At 24.4% G+C, this 20,094-nt stretch overlaps 1 protein-coding gene across 5 annotated transcripts in view; it reads right to left on the bottom strand.

Annotated features, from left to right (window-relative positions):
* The window catches only part of LOC145849213 (uncharacterized), a 29,476-nt gene extending 13,651 nt beyond the window's left edge, over positions 1–15,825 (bottom strand). For 4 of the 5 annotated variants that reach the window (XM_082954338.1, XM_082954339.1, XM_082954341.1 and 1 more), the window contains exons 1-15: positions 15,691–15,825; positions 14,911–15,054; positions 14,046–14,127; positions 12,829–13,040; positions 11,578–11,730; positions 11,333–11,485; positions 9,652–9,699; positions 9,323–9,379; positions 9,061–9,152; positions 8,819–8,924; positions 8,566–8,703; positions 6,466–6,564; positions 5,384–5,441; positions 4,572–4,672; positions 2,922–3,135 (exon numbers count right to left, since the gene is read on the bottom strand). In XM_082954338.1, the coding sequence (XP_082810464.1) occupies positions 2,922–3,135; positions 4,572–4,672; positions 5,384–5,441; positions 6,466–6,564; positions 8,566–8,703; positions 8,819–8,924; positions 9,061–9,152; positions 9,323–9,379; positions 9,652–9,699; positions 11,333–11,485; positions 11,578–11,730; positions 12,829–13,040; positions 14,046–14,127; positions 14,911–15,054; positions 15,691–15,762 (1,729 nt within the window). In that variant the 5' untranslated portion in view covers positions 15,763–15,825. The remainder of the gene's footprint in view (positions 1–2,921; positions 3,136–4,571; positions 4,673–5,383; positions 5,442–6,465; positions 6,565–8,565; positions 8,704–8,818; positions 8,925–9,060; positions 9,153–9,322; positions 9,380–9,651; positions 9,700–11,332; positions 11,486–11,577; positions 11,731–12,828; positions 13,041–14,045; positions 14,128–14,910; positions 15,055–15,690) is intronic. The other variant, XM_082954340.1, reaches the window with a different exon arrangement.
* Positions 15,826–20,094: the final 4,269 nt, after the last annotated feature.

Raw genomic sequence — 20,094 nt, 5'->3', positions numbered from 1 at the left:
AAATATAATAGGCAATAAATTTATAAAAAGTATTTAATGTTTTAAACTAAAATTCTCTGTGCATATTTAGTATGTATTGAACAAATTTGTGATAATATGATATTAAATTTGACTAATTTTATAGCTATACTTAAACTAATATGCTTATATTAAATAATCATAATTACCATAATACAATTTTAAATTAAAATTATTGTCTTAAAATGAAAATTATAGCTTTTTTTAGATAAAATTTATGGAGATTCTAAAAATTAAAAAACTATTTTGCTGTCAAATATACTAATTAAGAAATGCATGATTATAGCCTTTTTGAAAAATAACAGATAATTTTGTATGTATTACATAAACAAAGTATTGATTTGCTTGTTCAAGTCTACTTGTTAGTCTTGTAGCGAATAATCGAATCTATTTTTTTAATCTAAAAGAAAAAGAAAAACCAATTTTAATAGTGGAAATATGTAATAGAAAAGCGCGGTTTATTTTAGATGGTTATAAAAACAATGCGTTAAAGTTTTGCTAACGGATATATGTTATTGTTAAAATAATAGATAACTATATACGTATGAATTAAAAAAATATCTTTGCTTTCGATATAAAATAGACTACGTTTTGAAAGCATTGGCATTCGGCAGTTAGATGGTGCGTTGTAAGCTTCACAATTTGAATACTTCGGAACGTTTTTTTATAAGTCCGTTTGTTCTTAAGATTTAAGTATGTGCTTATTAGTTACCCACTGTATATTTGTGTTCATTATTGTTAGTAGTCTTGTATTAGTTCTGTATAGATCATTTATCTGTGTGTTTCTAGCTTGTAAATAAAATATAAGTTTAATCTGTCTTTATACTAATCTTTATGTTTCTATATCCTTTTTATTCCCTATTACCCATAAAAACCCCTTTACTGAGACAGTCTTAGTCTATTTTACATTTAAATATTATCTTTTTTACAGTATCAAGTTTTTAAATACTTTACATTAATTGATTTTAAAAACAAAAATGTAAATCTTCAGAAAACTAATGACTTTTTTTAGCTATTTTAATAAGTATACTATAAGCAATAATATATGTGTTAAATAACTTAGATATTTTACTACTAAATGAAATTAAAAAGCTAATTTATGCTTATTTTATTATTAAGTTGTACATCATTATATGTAATAACAAAATTGAAACTTTATAAAAGATTAATTGTGAATTCGTCTTACCACAAATTAAAACTAAGTAAATAAAACATCTTGAAACTACTCTGATTTTACTTTGTGATTACTAATGTCAGGGTTCGTGCGCGAAATATTTTTCATTAGCCTGACTGAGAGCAATTTAGCCTGAAAATTTCAAAGTAAGGAAAATCCCCTTTAGAAGTCAATTTAGGTATTGGGGGGTCTTGATTAGTACTATTATAGTTAATGACTTCAACCAGCTTTATCTCAAAAATATTTTTAGCTATAAAAATCTGCAAAAATCAACTCATAGCTTAGTTACAACTCAATAAAATAAGACTAAATTGTGAAAAAGGTGATTTACCCCCTTATGTCCTTAACATAACAAATTCAGTGATAACTTTTAAAATAATTGTTATATGTAATATATTACTAGTGTAAAAACTTAATATTACTAAACACAATTGTTCAATTTAATTAAGCACCAAGTAAACACATTATAAGTAGAAGAATTATAATAAACAACGTGCATTGTTGTGTTTTATTTAAAATGAAACGCTTACATTAGTATTAAAATAAGTAAAAAATGTTTATTAAAGTATTTTGACTAATACTTAAAATTGATACATAATTATGAATCCTAAACTATAAATAAATACAGTGATTGTTGATGTCATACCAGATTAAAAAAAGCTTACACTTAAATAAAAATTACCTTTAATTTTTGTGAATATCTCTAACAACTTTAAACAAACAGTAAAATATATGAATAAACTACTAAGAAATTTAATCTAAAAACTATTTGGTAAAAAGCCTTTAAACTAGAAATTAAAACAGTTCAACCAACTAAGCTCTGAGAAACATAGCTGATGTAAACAAATTTAAACAAACAGCTAAGTAGTTGAACTAAACTGTAATGTTTAAACTGTATTTTTTAATGAATTTTCATAATTGTGACGTATATAATCTACTCAAAACATTTATTTTTACAAAAACTTACTGATTTTGTCTTTACTCACTAAATATTTTTTTAGAAATAAATTCACATCTCAATTTGATCTTAAAAAGATTTTTCAATTTTTTCTATCAAAAATTTTCAAGCATTTGAACTGAGAAAAACTGAGTTTCTCAAATTTTTAAATAAAAAACTGATTTAGCCTGACGTTTTTCAACTTTTTTCAGAAAAGCTGATTTAGCCTGACTTAGCCTGATTTAGCCTGACGCGCACGAACCCTGTAATGTACTAAACGACTTTAAGTTTATCCGTTTTTAAAGTTATGCGTTACATTTAAAATATGCTTAATAAAGGTGGAAAAGGTGCAATGAAGTACTTTGAATAAAAAAAAAAAAACTTAGAATAAAAAAATAATTATGAGCTGAGAACTTAATGTTTTAATATTTTTAGTAGTTATTGCTCATAAAAATAATTTAATGTAAAAGATATACAACTTTTTACTTTTTATTGTAAGCAAATGAGGTAAATAGTGGTCAAATTGAAGTTATTAGGATATTATTTGAGTAATTCTATGTTTTTTCTGTTTAAAGTTTGATTCAAAATATATAACATTTTACTTCAAGCAATTTTATATAGTGTTCATCTAATTTATTTTAAAATTAATCCCATTCAAATTTTTAGAACTTTGTGATAATTAATTTACAACGCATATGTTGTGTATATTGTATATTATTTGCAGAAAATACATTATAGAAAAAATGTGTAAAACTCAAACTATAAAAAAACACATATTATCAGATAACAAACCAGTTTTAGGAGCTCCAAATGTTATACCTCCTCCGGCAGGCGCACCAAACGAAAACGCTGATTCAGGAAGCTTTTTGTCTTGCTTGGGTGTAGGCTTGCAACCCGGTTGCGGTTCACTGCAGCAAACGCAGCTGAGAGCGGACACGTCGTTTGACACCATGCAAATTGGACAGCTCCATTTGGCTGCTGCTTTCGGTTTACTTGCAGCTGCCACCTAATTTTTTTTTTCAAATAATTTTTTTTTAACGAACGCATGTTTTAAATGTTTAAATATTTTTGTTTCTAAATCTGAAACTCAATGTTTCAGCTCAATTATTTAAATTTTTTTTTTTTTAATTTTGTTTAAAAGTTTAGTTTTAGTTTTTTTAAGTTTTATAAGATCATTCTTTCAAACAATATAAATAAGACTCAATTTTTCAGAACAAAATATATTTCATGCTTCTTTCGTCAGTTGTATACTAAGCAATAAAAATAAAGTTTTAAATCTAACTTATATAGTGGAAATGCAAACAACGTAATTAATAAGACGCCTTATGTCAAAAAGAACTCAGGAGTTTTAGAAAGAGAGATTTGTAAATTAGTAAGTAGGACGTATCATTCGGCCAAGCCGATTGTTATTTTTATATCGAAACCAATGTTGAGACCTGGAGGAAAAGATCCGATAGCAGAATTTAAACAAAGTATGGTAGTTTACCAGTTTAACTGCTTCTGTGAAGCTAGTTATGTCGGGATGACCTCAAGACAATTTGGCAAAAGAATAAAAGAACATATTCCAAAAAGTATTGATGAATTTTGTAAGAGTAATGAGAAAACTAAATCTATTAGAGTAATAAATGCTTCAAAAAGATCTGCTATTTCTGAACACTTAGTAAATAACCTTGATTGTGCTAGTAATTATAATTTAAAAAGATTTAAAATTGTTTTCACATTTCGGATTTAATTAAACTTGAGGCTATTTGTATTTTGTTAAGAAAACCTAAGTTGTGTAAACATAAAGATTTTGATTATAATGTTTCGTTGTTTTCTTAAATTATTTTATAAGTTGTTGCCCTGTTTTATTATTTTTTAGTTGCATTGTAATTAGAAGTACTTATGTATTGTTAATTACTCTTTGCTTTATTGTTATTAATTACGTTGATTGCATTTCCACTATATAAGTTAGATTTAAAACTTTATTTTTATCGCTTAGTATACAACTGACGAAAGAAGCATGAAATATATTTTGTTCTGGAAAATTGAGTCTTATTTATATTGTTTGAAAGAATTAATTTTAATGTCAAACAATGTTTAATTATAAGATCATTGTCGTTAAATGACTTAGGTTGGTATTTGAAGTTTAAATAATACAACAATACAATTACAAAAGTAATTTTCAAACTAGTATTAACTTCTTTGAGAAAACTCAACTTTATAAGATAACAAAAACATATTAGTTTCATAAACAAAACTCTTACAATATTTGCAAAATATAAATAATACAATGCTATATGTTTATAAATTAACTACAAAGCCCAAATTTTTTACAACCTTGACGAAAGAATCTAGTTTTAAAAAATTGATTAAAATTTCAATAAATTCTGTTAAGAAAAACTACTAAGTTTGTATGTCCATTAAAACCATAACTCGAATTATATGAAAATAATAACTCACTGGTTTTGCCTTTTTTGCTTCAACTGGACTACTTTCTACCTCACTTACTGACGATGGCAGGCCAAATGAGGACCTTTTGAGTTTCGTTGGCTTTTCTGTTTCTGTTCAAAATATTTACAATATTCTAACTTACAAAATGAAGTATGGTTTTCTAGCTCAAAAAGTTTAAGATTCTTTTATATGTTTTTTCCAACATATTTTTTGCCTTTATTTTATTTAGTAATTTTCATAAAAAGTTATTTTTTAATTTATTAAGTTGATTATTTAAAACTTTGAATCTGAAAATTGTTATGAAGTAGATAACTCAAGCCTCAAAACTATTTCCTAAACCAATAAAAATATATGAAAAAAATGTACATAATGTCAGAAAACAAATAGTTAGACCATGTTTTAACTATTACATTAATTTAATTAAAAATATTTAACACAAAACAAACAGCTCCCTTTTTTCGCAAAGCTAAAAATTTTAACACTTAGTAATAACTCCAGCTTCACAACTTAACTAAAAAAGTATTATCTAAACATCATGTGTATTTGGTCTCAAGGAAAATAATTTAATTTTTTTTTCAACTTAACAATTTTATTAAAAAACGCCTAAACAATTTAAATTTATAAAAGATTTATAGAGCGTTTAAAAAATACCAAATACTTCCAGATTTTAACGACAGTTTAGCAATTATGATGTTAAGATAAGCTAATTAAAGTTAAAGGAACATAAAAGTTTTTATATAATTTTTAATCAGACTTAAACTTTAAATTAATTACTTACAAGTTAGGGAAAAAAAATTAAATTAAATAGAATACAAAGTTACCTGGTTCTTTAGTTTCAGTATCCATAGGTTTAGTTGGATCCGAAAATGTAAATTCCAACTGTAAATTATAAAAATTTAACATATAGCCTTAAAAAAGGTAATCTGATAAATTTTTTGATCATCTTATACATCTTATTGAAGAATTTTGTTAATTTAATAACATTTTAAGGACACAGCGGAGTACAACATATTTTTAATTTGGCTCTTTTTTTAAAGCTTAAGAGTATATACTATATGACACTTTTTCTAGAATAAAAAATAATAATTAACTTTTGAGATATAACAAGTTTGGTAAAAAAAATCCAATACAACCATATGGAAGCAAAAATTTTCAAGACCAATTTCCTCGGAATTTTGAAAAATTTACTAAAAATCTATCTTCTCCTTCATTTTTAGAGCAATTTAATTCAAACTTTTAGTAAAGGTACTTTTCAATACTACAAACTACTTGTAGGAAGCTGAACTATTGAAAAAAAATATATATATAAAAGTTTATGACGAAAATAAAATTTGTTAATACTTTACAATTTTTTTTTTTTAATCTGTTTTTTAGAAGTTGTTTAAAATTTATTTATCAAAGACTACTCTTAGAAAGTTCTAAAATAATTGCTCTAAAACTGAAGGATGAGATCCACTTTTTGTAAAATAGTCTTTTTTGCCCTTTTAGTTTCCGCCTCCCTTAAAAAATCTATTGAACACTCACTCTAATTTTGATCGCTTATATCTCATAAGTTACTTTGAATTTTTTAAGCGGTAAAAAGTAATAAGTAACTTATCTAACTATGTAAAAAATATTACTAAATTTGAAAACAAAGTGTTTTAAACCCATGTGCCCTTAAATTGTGCTATTAATATGTATGATTTAGTTTTGTAATTATAAAACATAAACTAGTTACTTTTAATTGTTTGACTAAGAAAAACAGACAGCAAACAATTCAAATAAACTCAAACTCAATCAAATACATTTAAGTATTTTTTTAATCAAACACTAAAATACAAAGTGAAGTTACACTTAATAGAGTTTGCACAAACTAATTTATAACAACAATAAATATAAACGTTAACTCTGTACGCTCACTTACTTTAGTTGATTTGGTGTTGTCTTCATCTTTTACAAGACTTTTAGTAGTGACAGCAGGAGATGCAAAACTGAACGCTATCGTCGTTTTTTTATCGTCGTTCTGTTTAAATTATTATTTTTATTAAAATTTTTGTGAGGAAATTTAAAGATATTGAAGATTTGTTTTTTAAGTTTTAAAAAGAATATTTGTTGCAGTTTAAAAACTATTTTTTAAATTTTTTTATTGATTATAGTTTTAAAATCAACACTAGTTTTTCGAATCTTGCACAATAGAAACACTTTTAAGTCATAAATTGTACAAACATCCGGTGAATTTTTTTTTTTCTTGTTTTAAATGAAAATTACAAAGCTTTAATAGTAATTAAACTAATATAATACTTTAATTTCTAAACTCAACTATATTAATAACCAAATACAATTATAAACTTGAAACTTATGTTGAAATTGTTATATGCTACAGAATACTTTCTTAATTAAAAATACGTAGTATTAAAAATAAGTTATCTTTAAGCGCATAGGGGGTCCACAAAGATTTTTACAAGTTGATCTTATTTTGTTGGTAGAGTTTAATCTGAGCAATCAGACTTTTTTTACTACTTAACAAATTTCAAAGTATATTTTGAGGTATAAGCGATCAAATTCGGTGACCTCAATAGGTTCCTAATAAAAGGCGCAAACCAAAAGCGTGAAAAAAAGACTATTTTACTAAAAATCTATTTTCTCCTCACTTATTAAGTAATTTTCTTCAACTTTTTACAGTAAGTCTATTACTAGTATTTAAATCTATTTAAGGCAGATTTTTTTTTAATTTGGAAAAATAAAAATTTTATTATAAAAAGAACTTTTTTGTTTTTTATCACATAAATAAGGTTTTTTAATATCTTTAAAATTGTAACATTAAAAGTTGTTTAAATTATAAAAGGAAAGTTTTCTGGAAATTTGAGGTCTCTAGCTTGAAAAATGAAAGAGAAGATAAATTTTTAGTGAGAATTTTAATTTCCGAGAAAACTGACCCTGAAAATTTTGCGCTCCATACATTTGTATTGGAAACTTTTAACAAAAACGTCTATATCTCAAAAACTAATTAATTCTTTTTTATTATATATAAACTGGCTTATAGTTTAAACTTTAAGCTTTTATATAAAAGCCTATTTTATTTTTTGTAAAAAAAATTTTGACCACCTCCTATGCCCTTAATCTATAAAAAATAAAACAAAATACTATATTTTCATTGGACAGCTGACTGTTTTAATAAAGTCAGCTGACTGTTTTAATAAAGTCAAGTTGAAAGCTAATGAGTCACATAGTCAGCTGTGTAGTATTTACTAAAATATAGTATAGATAAACTAACACAACTTTTACACACGGGAAACGTATAAAACGTGTTTTTAATTTTTTTTTATTTATAAGCATAATATTTCTAAAGAGTAAAAACAAAATTAAGTACACTATTTTGAATATTATAAATACAGGGTTCACTTTTAAATTTTAAAGTGTATCAAAGTTGTATTGAAAGTTATTACATTAAACCGGAACATTCTACTTTTAAACTAAAAAAGTAAAATTATAATAACTAAATAAGTAGAATATATCTTCAAAGTTCTAAAATTATGAATGTATTTTACAAAAGTTGAACAATGTCAATGTTTTAAATTAAAACTGTTTAGCTCTGAAGTTTTTAGTGAAGTATAAAAAAATGTAGAAAAAAAGATTTGTTATTAATAATTTAGTTTGTTATTCAAAAGGCATATTAAATTCTTAACAATGAAAATTTTCAATAATAACACCAGTATTTTTTGTTTGCATCACGCATAGTTGCCATAACTTATAGCTTTTTGTCTGACTGAGAATGTAGTTTACAATAGGCCAATCAAAAACCTATAATTTATGGGTACTATTGAATTAAGCATCACAGTTTTAATTTTAAAAACTATAATAAAAAGAGTAAAATAGAAATATAAAGTACACTATCATCAAAAAACGAATCTTACAGTATAAGAACAATGAAAATAAATGATTATAAATAGTATTTTAGAATAAAGTTTTTTTTAAGTACAACGTTTAACTTTTAACATTTATTTTAATGAACTTTATAATGTACCTTAACGGGACTGGTTGCTGGACTCTCAATAATTTTCTCAATATTTTTTGAGCTGCTTGGTTTCACAGCTGGTGTAGAGTGCACAAGTTTGAAATCCATTGCTGGCAAACCCTCTACTTTTTTCGGTAAGTCTTCAAACTGTCAATTTTTATTTTTATTACAAGATTGAATTTTTACTGTCTTGTTGTGGTAGTTTCCTTTTGTCATAAACAACATAAGGTGATAAATTTTAATAAAATAATATAAAAGCTACCTTATTTGTAGTGACAGGAGTTGATTTTACAGTAGATGCGTGACTTCTATGATGCGCACTTTTTATTTTTCCACCTCCAGGAGGAGACTTTGACGTAATTGGTGGCCTGTTTAGTATTTTTAAGTTTATAATATTATTAAAATTGTATAAGTTAAAAATGAACATAAGCGCTTAAATAATAAAATTTTGGATTAAACTAATTTTGAATTGTTATTTAAAGCTCAAATAAAAAAGTCCCATACATTGAAGAAATCGAGTTATTCATGGGTTGGGGAATATGAACTGTTTTGGCGGGAGTGGGAGCCATGGGACTGCTTCTCACTGGTGGTTTGCTCTGAAATAGTGGAATATGTAATAAACCAAACTATATACTTTAATTGATAACTAAAATATGATAGAATTAATATCAGACAAGATAAAAAGATAAACGTATGCATAAATTTTATTGAAACTAAGTTTATTGCAGCATTAAAAAAACACTACATATTAAGCTAGTAAAATTACCTGTTTAGCTCTTACAATTGAATGGTTAGGCAAATGACGTTTTCTTATACTTCTATTCTGTACAACAAATTGTTATTTAACTTATATCTAATTTAAGAAACATACAAATTTTAAAACTTTTCCTTCTCAATATATATAAAAGCCTAGTTAAAAATAAAATTATTTTAAAAGATACTATTTTTTTTTTTATCTAGTTGCAAAATTTAACTAAAAACTGATAACGATAGTCTTGTAATGATGTTTGTAGTATGTACATTTTGTCTAATGTTAAATCAATTAAAAACAAGTACGTTTTGTTTTTTCTGTTTTATCAAAAAATCAAAACTTACTGCATAAGGCGTAGATTTTCTGTCTGAGATAGGTATACGTTTGACATCCTGAAATAACAACATATTTAATTCAGATAATTATTGATAATAGCAGGGTCGCCACTCTTTGAGTCATTAAAACTACCCTGATTTTTTTACAAAAAAAAACTATCCTGAGTCGATTAAGTTTAAAAAATTAATCCTGAATTATCCTGATATATTCAGAGACTTTTTTAAATTCAAAATATGCTAAATTATGCATGCTTTAAATAAATTCTTGTGTAGCTATCATTTTCTTAAAACTAAAAGTTTCTTTTTTATTTAAATCATTCAAGCAAAATTTCAAATTTTTGTAATTATTACAAGCACAAAATTACTTAAGTTTTCAATAGTCAAATCACAATAATAATTAGCTTGATTAAAATGCATCTTAACTTAAGCTCACTTATTACCATTAACTACATTTTTATTTAAGCAATGTTTACTTTGAAAATTGACTAGAAGAAAAAATAAAGCTACATACAGCTTTTATTATTATTATTATTGTTTTTATATTAATTTTAAAAATTAATTAAAATTTAAACTTTACCTTAAACTCAATCTTAATATTAAAAATTAACTTTTTTAGTTTTTTAAGTAAATATTTTGAGTATAAATTTGTTTTTATTTTAATTTAATTTTTTAAATGCTATTTTCCAAGACTGTCACATATCTTTTTAGATTTATTTAAGCACTGACGAGGTCTTTGACCGAAACTTAGTTTGTAAAATAAATTATTGAAAGAATAAATTCACATGCTAAATTATCTTGAATATTTAAGTGTGTAGCAACCCTGCTACAGTCATTAAAAACATAGTACCCATTAACTTTATTAAAATGTATTATTTAAGATTTGTTTACTATTTTAACACATAGCTTCATGATTTTTTGTTTAACAGATTTTTTTAAAGTAACACAATAAACAAATATATTGCTTTTCTATTTAATATTATAGTAAGTAAGGCTAGATAAATTCATATATTTGCTTTAAAAGTTTGATTTACAAAACAGTTAGAAATAAATATTAGATAACAAAAGAAAACAATACAATTATTATTTTTAAGGACAGAACTGGAGTAAAACTCAGGGTTGCCACTCTTTGGGTCAAAAAATCTTCCCTGAGTGACCAAAAGTTCCCTGAGTAACCTTAAACTTCCCTGAGTTTCCCGAGTTTTTTCAAATCCTTAAAGATTGTATTATTTATAAAAAAATTACAATGTAAATTCTAAGAATATTGAAGAACTAGCCGCAAGGCTAAAAATTTTCTAAATAAGCACTTAAAAACAAATAAAATTAACTTTTTTGAACAAAATATTGATACTTGATTAACTAAATCTCATTCTAGAGCTTGAACAAATTTTCCCTGAGATTTTTAAAAAAATTTAAAATTTCCCTGATTTTCTTTTTTAAACCAAAACTGCCGTGAGTTTCCCTGAGTCTTCCAGAGTTTCCCTAAGTTTCCCTGAGTTCCCTGAGTGTGTGAGAACCCTGAAAACTGTATTAAAAACTATTAAATAAAATAAAAGTTTTGAAATTACAATTTAATTAGACATTCAATTTAACACTCTACCTCCACGAATTATCCCTTAATATTGTTAAAAAAATTAAAAATAATCAACTACAAAAAATATTATCTATCAGTTACAATCTAAAAAATATTCACATTTATTGGTGTGGTAATTTGTCTCATAGCTTCCAAAATTTTAGTGGCAGTAGAGCTTAATGGTGTTGTCGTTGTTGTTTCATGAGACTCAGCAAACGAAACCTTCCTCTTTTTGCTGGGAGTAACCACAACCTTCTGTACCCTTGGCAACTTCTAAACACAAAAAAATAGGATTGTTTTGTATACTCATATAAATAGTAGAAAAACAATCACTTAATTGAAAATATCATAAATTAAAAACATACAGCATATCTGCTAGAGGTGTTAAATGATGTATCAAAAAGATTGTTCATCGATGAGTTAGCGCCCATGTATCTGGTTGCTCCAGGATAGTACAAACTGTTGTTACTCTCCTGAGTGATTGAAGAGTTAACTCTGCTTGGGGAGCGTAGTGAACCCTGAATCAATTTTATTTTCAACAATTAACTTTTTTTTACGGTTGAAATAACTTAAATACTAATATTATATTTAATGAATATTAAACTGACTTAGGAAATTATCTGTCGAGAAAAAAAGCAAAACAAACAACAAGCTTGGTTAACTTATAATAACAACATCATTTATACATTTCGAATTATAACATTAAAATCATTAATAACTACTAAGTTTTAAAAATAATTCATCAGTTGTAAAATAACGAAATGCAAATTTATTTATCAAGAAACTTGAATAAAAGTAACAAAATAAAGGGCATTAAATAAATTATAAAATAATATTATTTACTCTAATAACTGTGTTAACCACATATACATAAATATTTTCAATAAAACTTGTTAAAATAAGACTAAAATAAGATTTTAAGATACTAAAACAAAAATTCAAAATTAAAAGTCTAGTATCAATTCCAACAACAGACTTTCAGATAAGTATATTTAAAGATATCATTTTAATATCAATTGTAATTAAATCGTTTATACATTTTAAATAAAGAGTCGAAAAAAAATTTTTACTAAAACTTAAAGCAAACTATTAAACTAAAATTCAAAAATAATTTTAAGTTTGTTGTCGCTTAAATTAAAATGTATCTACTATTTACTTTGATTTTCAAAGACTTCCATTTAACGACATTAATAAATGGATATTTTTTAAAGCATTTTTACTAAAAACTTTTTCAGAAACTTGAGTTAATAAGAAACTAAAATATTTAAAACCACTTTTCAAGAAATTACTATCAATATAAAGCTTGTAATTACTCAGACAAAATATAAATTAATAATTTTAATAGTTAAAAAAAACTTGAACATTGTTTTATTAATAAAAAGCTATATAGAATGTAACTTAATATTTGGTTACTTAATTTTACATTATAAAAAACTACTACACTGTATGTTATTCAAAATTGTACATTTAAATATTTCCTTTAACTTTTATTTTGTAAGAAAAACTCTTGTTATCCTATAATAAAATTATATATAAGTAGTCATGATTTGAAGTACTATTGTATTTCTAAATAATTAAAACGTACTATAATTATTTGTACGATATAAAGTGCTAACATTCATTGAACTTCTACTTAATGCTGCAGACATAGGATCAAATTGGGGCGAATAAAGCTTTTTAAAACTGGGTCTCTGTGAGTAATCAACTTCTTTGTTTTTCCACAATTGTTTCACCAGCGAATTTTGCTCAACATTTGATGGAGTTGCCTTGTCTGTTTGAGGCTTTTCAACATGAGACAATGAAAATTTTGGCACTGCCTTTGTTTTTTCTATTTAAAAAATGTTTGCTTTTTTATCAGACAAAAGCAAGTTATAGATGATTATTATGTACAAATATTACTTTTTATATCATTCAAAATTACTATAAAATATTCAACAGTTTCAACAGAATAATTAATTAATTCACATTCATTAACTTAAAAAAGTTATTTATTATTAACTAAAGGGTTGCTAAATATTTTTGGCAAATTTTCTCTAGGTTTTTAAAAGTACTTTTTTTGGTCTATTTTTAGTTTAAAGATAAGTTTAAGGTAAGAAACTGTGTTAACTTAATTTAAATATTGAAAAGATACTGTTGAGTAACTTTTAAAGTGTTTTTTAATAAAAAACTTTTGATGATGACAAAGAATTTTAATCTAAATGATAGATTTTTGTGTCAAATCGAAATTTATTACATAACATGTTAAAATTGTTTAAAATTTCAGGTTATTTTTTTCTCTAATTCCAGGTTTTCTAGGTTTTTTAGCCTAACATGTCAAACTCCAGGTTTTTTCAGGTTTAAGGATTTTTGGCAACCTTGTAACTATAAGCTACAATGACTGCAAAAGAGTTTTATCATTTTTATCCAAAAATACAGTTGCTAATGACTGAAAAGTTAAAACATAACCTTATTTTATTCATTTAAAATTACATAATTTTATTCTTTGCTATTTTCTAAATTAATTTTCAATAACTAAAAAGTTAAACAGCTTATATAATCTTTGTAATATAAACTAACCTTTTTTTCTTGTTAAATTATATAACTATTTACTTAATTTTTTTTAATTTGTCAGTCAAAGACTATATAAAATTTTCAATTTTTTTTACTAGATTTAAGTATTTATTTTTTCAAAAGATTATCATACAATTAAGTAGAAACCTAGATAATCTTAAATGATATTTTGATGCATGATGTTATAAAATATTTACTTGAAAAACTTTAGAAAAAAAATCATGAAACAGATACAAATAGTACTAAAACAAAAAAGAATGTTACAAATAAAACAAATACTTACTTTTAATGTTTTCTTCAGTGCTAATGACTATTTTACTAAGTTCATCTTTTTTATTTTCTATTTTTTGAACTTGCACAGCATCCTAGTAAAAAAATATGTTAACTAATAATATTTTAAAAACTGAAGACTATATCCCTTCATGTTAGTTCATAAAAGTTTTAGAAATATTCTTTCAGGGTTGCCAAATGAATTTTATAAATTTTCTCAAGATTTTCTGAATTTTTCCAGGTTTTTAAATGTCAATTTTTATGGTCTTATTTATTTTAAAATTGTATTTAAGGTAAAAAACTATCTTAAATAGTAAAGCAACATTGAAAAGATACTGTAAAGATACTTGATGTGTTTTTTTTTTAAATTTATGATACAAAATTTTCTTTTACTTATAAGATTATTTTTTTATTTTAATCTTATTTTTTATTTAACAAAAATTCCATAACTCTTACACATAGAAGTTATTTTTAATTCCAGGGTTTTCCATGTCTTTTTTATTTGAAATTAGAGGTTTTTTTTAAATTCTCTAAACTCAGGTTTTTTCAGGATTCCAGGTTTTTTGGGCAACCCTGTTATTCTCAAAACTAGTTCAAACCAGCATTAACTAAATTCTAAAGCTATAAATTCAAGTGCGTAATAAAAAACTTTTTTTGTTCATGAATTTATGTAGAAAACTAAAATACTTATACTATTAGATATAACTTAGTAAATTATTAAAGTATAAAAATTGTTGAACTTTAAGTTTAAATTTTTCATAAACTAGAAATTAGATCTTTTTAATTAAACACCCTTGAGTAGAAAAAAAGGTTTAAAATCATTAACATTAAAAAAACAAATTCTTAGAACTTTAATTTATACATATACTAAAACTAACCTCATATACTGTATCAACTGATGCACTGTCTCCATTCTGATTACTAGTAGTTCCAGCATCAATTGTACTAACTTTTTCTACTTCTGCATTTGAACTCCAAAACCAACTCTTGACAGAAGTTGCTATTCTTGTGACTAAATTAGGCTGTGAAAATAAAGATAATTTTTAAAAGGCTAAATAGTGTTAAATATTTCAATCTATATCATATTTTGGTTGTTATAGTACAGAGTACTTTTGATTAATCATTTTTATTTTATAAAATCTACTTGATTAAGTTAGTGGACAAGTTTTTGTAAAAATAGCTGAGTAGAGTGAAAAAAAACTTAGTTTATTTCAATGTTAAGCATTAATAGTTGTACTTTATATTATATTTTTAAAATACCAAACAACTTAATATCAAAAATAAAATATTAAGCTGAAAAATGTTTGGAAATAGGCTTTTTTTGAAAAAATTTAAACAGTTCACTTGTTTATTGACTTTTTTTATTATATTAAAGTTATAAAAGTTTAAAATAGTTTATGTTTCACTTAAAGGATTTCCTATATAACAGATTTGAAAACGCTCAGAGTTGAACATTTTAAGATCAAAATCAATGGCTGACATATATAGAAAAATAAATAAAACATTCACTGCAACAAAAATCTAGAAATCTAGAAAAACAAAAAGTTAATATATTAATTGACACTTAGTTTGATAGAACTACAAAAACCAGTTGTTCTTAATATTTTTTTAGCTTAATTACTAAAGGTAATTCATTTAAAACATATTTAAGCACTAACTTTTTGCTTTCTTTCATATGGTTTGCTCCTGTTGTGTTTTCTTCTGTACTTACCACCTGCTGTATTCTCCATTCCCTATGCTATTTACTTTCCTAGTTGTAATAATTTTCTAATGCTTGTATTTTAAAACTAATCTAAAATTTTAGCACATAAGTTAAACATTTTGGGACTTAATAATTGATACAAAACTACTTCAAAAACTTTAAAAACATATTTTTAATTTATTCACAACATATCTATATCTACCTAGCTTATTGATAATTGCTGTGTGATTTTATGGTTTAAATATTAAACTTTAAGTGTTAATTACCCAACTTATATTTTAATAGATTATGATTAAAACATTTTCTAAAATAAAATAGTCTTTTACCATTGATATTTAATATTTTACTCCCTTAGATACAACTTTAAATACTTTAAAAATAATTTTATTTTTTGATATACTGAAAAACTTAAACATATCTACTATTTTGATACTGTAATTAGAATTTTTTTTTTTGATATAAACAGTTCTTTGTGTCTGATGCCTTTTAACCCTCAAGGGCATAGGGGGGTAAACACCCTTTTTTGGTTTTTGATCTTTTTTTATATAGTTTTTACTAAGCTACAAGATGCTTTTTACAGATTTAAAAAATTCAAAATAATTTTTGAGATATAGCCGGTCAAAGTCAGGGGCAACAATAGGATCCTTATGGGAGGCACAAACTAAAACGGCAAATAACTAGAAATCACTAAAAATCTATCTCCTCCTACGTTTTTTGACATAACTACCTCAAATTTTCAGGAAATGTTCCTTGCAGTAATTAGAAATATTCTGTTGGAACAGAGTTTTTTAAAAATAAAAAATTTATAATAAAAAAAAAAAATATTTTTTTTTTGTTTTTTTTTTAATATTCTTTTTTTTTTTTTAATTCCTTCCGACAGAATTTTCTAAATATATCAAGGAACATTTCCTAAAAGTTTGAGGTGGTTATCTCAAAAAACATAGGAGAAGATATATTTTTAGTGAAATAGTCTATTTTTGCCGTTTTAGTTTGCGCCTCCCATAAGGAACCTATTGTTGGCTCCAACTTTGACCGGCTATATCTCAAAAACTATTCTGAATTTTTTAAATCGGTAAAAAGCATTTTTTAGCTTAGTAAAAACTTTATAAAATAAGATCAAAAACCAAAAAAGGGTGTTTACCCCCCCCCCCCTCTATGCCCTTAAAAAAATATGAATAGTTTACAAGTGTTAATTTTCTTTTTATTTATATTAATGTTTATTGAGCGTATAAAAAAGCACCCAAAGATCTGGTGCACAAAAATACCCTTTGGTTATTGAGTTGTGCACCATTTGGATACCTTTTAAGTCTTGTCCAGGACAATTTTTGTTAAATGGTAATTATAAAAAGGGATTAAATTGACGCACACATTGAAAATGTTTCATTTTTTGACATATCATAAAAGATTTTTACTACACTAAAAAAACTATTAAAAAATTTCTTACTTTTTTCATTTTGTTTATAAATTGCTAAGATTTCAAATATCTTTTTGGGAAGTGATGAAGGTTTGAAATAACTATCAAAGATAAAAACTTTTTTTAAATTCTAAATCAGTAGACATAAAAACAACTACTTATATTTTTTTTTACTTAAAGTTGATGGAACCTTAAAGAATAAGATGCTTTAAGAGTGAAAAGTTTCCTAAAATTTGAATGCTTAAATGATTGAATGAAGTTTAGTGCGCCTGAAAACATCCCATGAGAACAAAGTTTAACTTTTATGGCTTTTTTTTGATCACTAAACTACTTTCAAGTCAAATGCAATCATTTTTATTCCTTTAATTTTTAATATTTACCATTAATATTAGTAATGTAAAATAAATATAGGGTATTAATGCTTAAAATTTTAGTTAGGTTATTATTTTAGATTTAGTTATTCGGGTATTTATTTTAAACACTTAAAAGCAACTTGTTATGTGCCGTTATTTTTCATAGTTTAACAAACTGTGATGAAAGCAGCTGTTTATTAAGAGCTTTAAAAATTTTTAAAAGTTTCTTAAAATAGAATGCGGTAAAGTATTAAAATAAGAAAAGTATACAATGAATGTTTTTTATATAAACTGCTTTAAAAAAAAACAATAAATAGTTACTAGTGATTATTAAGATAGTAAGATACGACAAAAAAACACAGTGTTTTTAAAACATATTTGAAACTTTATTTGTAACAGGGGCGTGTTTTGACTGGTTTCCTGTTTCCTGTGAAGCCCCTGAAAAAAAAGAAAAGAAAAAAGAAAAAAAGATTCTTAAAATATCACTAAAAACGTTGTTTATAGGGTTACATGACAACTCAAATTCCGACAGTTCAAATTCTTGAAAAAATATTTAAAAAACTATATCTCAAAAAGTAATAAAATTTTGAAAAAAATAAAAGTGCATATGTAGATCTTATTAAAACCTACAAGCCACTTTTTATTTTTTGCAAATAATAAATACTTTTTAAGATTTTTTAAAATTACTAAAAATAACTATATATTTTTTTTTATTTAAGCCATATCTCAAAAAACATTTAATGTTTTGCAAAAGAAAAAAATGACTTATAGATATTAATAGGACCTACATATGATTTTTTATTTCTGACAAATATACATTACATTTTTAGTTGTCCTAATTTGAATAGTCGTGCACCCGTTTATAGACTTTGTTTTAGTTATTAAATAAACTTTGAATAATGAATGTTGAATTTTTTACACTAAAAGATTATAACTTCCGTAACAAAAAATACTCGTTTTCGCCCAGCTGAGATAGATTTTGAATAAAAATTTAATAAAGACGTCATAATAGGTAAAAGTTTTATTTTCTTTGCTTTTTTTTTTTCTCGGAAACTTTTTACTAAGATGCTCTTAGTTCCCATTATAAATTGTTACTTAGTGTAAAAAACTTTTGATTAAGTATTGTTTTTCAAATAGTAAGTACAATTTTACTTAAAAAATGTCCAATATAATAAATAAAGTTTTATTTTACTTAATTGATTGTATATAATAATATTATTTGAAGCTTTCAAACCTTGAAAAGTTTAATTCAAAGAGTTTTCAAAATCATCTTTAGACCAGTACACCAGCTGACAATTTATTCTTTTATCATTTAATGGAATTTTTATTTAAGTTATTTTATTTTTGTTTATCTGTTGGCCACAAAGTTAATTCTTGATTTTTTGAAATTTTCAAATCAGAGAGGTTTCAAAACCATTATTAGAATCCCTTCACCATCAGGCAAACATTTAATTATAAGTAAAAGATTTTTAATTTAGTTGTATAAGTCTAAGCATTTTTTTAGTGAAATTTAAATTTTTACAGATTAAATTACTTGAAAAAAATATTTTTACTATAAACGAATATATAAATGTAAAGAGTTTAAAATTTAAAAGAAAAAATTGTAAGAACTCCATCTATACTAACATTTAAATCAAAATTTGTAAGTTCATAACTTTTTTTCTGGTTCTTTTAGTTTTAATTTATCTAATCTAAATACAGTATGATAAATAAAAAAATATAATTTTTTTATATTACTACTTATGTGTTTATTTTTTATTTCTAAGCAGAAAAAGCATTTTAAACACTGAGTTTTTCGGCTAAATATTGCGTACTTAACTGGCAGTGCATACCTAAGAAATGCGTACTTAAGCGGCAAATTAAGACCAAAAAAAATTTGTGAGCTCCCTTAGAAAAAAGTCTAGAAACGCCCCTTATTTGTAATAAGGTAAGAGCGTTGTTGACATTTGAAAGGATTTATGTTTGTTATAGTTATAAGCAAATTGTTTATGTTTTAAACTTTAAACATATTTAATTTAGTGAAGATTTTAGACTTATTTTCTGGATCCTATGCAAAGCCTCAAAAGAAAAAAGGTTTAAAAATAAGGTTTAGATTAATTATTAAAAATGCTTTTGATTCAGATACTTTACATAGACTAATAGATTCTTACGGACTTTTAAAGTGTTCATTATCAAATCAAAGTTGATCAGAACAAAATGAAATGCGAACAGCTAGAACTCAATAAAATGCTAGTGCAATGTGCATGTAATAACTTGATATAATGCTTTAATTATAAACTAGACAATACAATTTCACCTAAAAAATGTTTAGCGTCATGCCCATGTTATTTGTGTTTTAACCATGTTGAAATTTCCTAACTAATAATAAAGAAAATGTTTCTGTACGACAAACTTGCTTTAGTTTATAAATTGTTTAGTAGATAACAGAGTCTGTTAAACATTTTTGAGCCACTCATCAGTCAATTATACAGCAATAAGTATTTTTTTTAATGTCTATACTTTATCTAGTCACAATGTAATCGTTAGTAGATGTTATAGTTAATAGGCAATTAATAATTTAAAAGAAAAGCAAAGAACATATGTACAAACATTA

This window comes from Thalia democratica, chromosome 1 (assembly GCF_965202585.1).
Source record: "Thalia democratica chromosome 1, ktThaDemo2.hap1.1, whole genome shotgun sequence".
NCBI classification, from domain to species: Eukaryota; Metazoa; Chordata; class Thaliacea; order Salpida; family Salpidae; genus Thalia; species Thalia democratica.
Note: the sequence above shows the minus strand (reverse complement) of the source record. Positions and strands in the feature narration are given on the sequence as shown.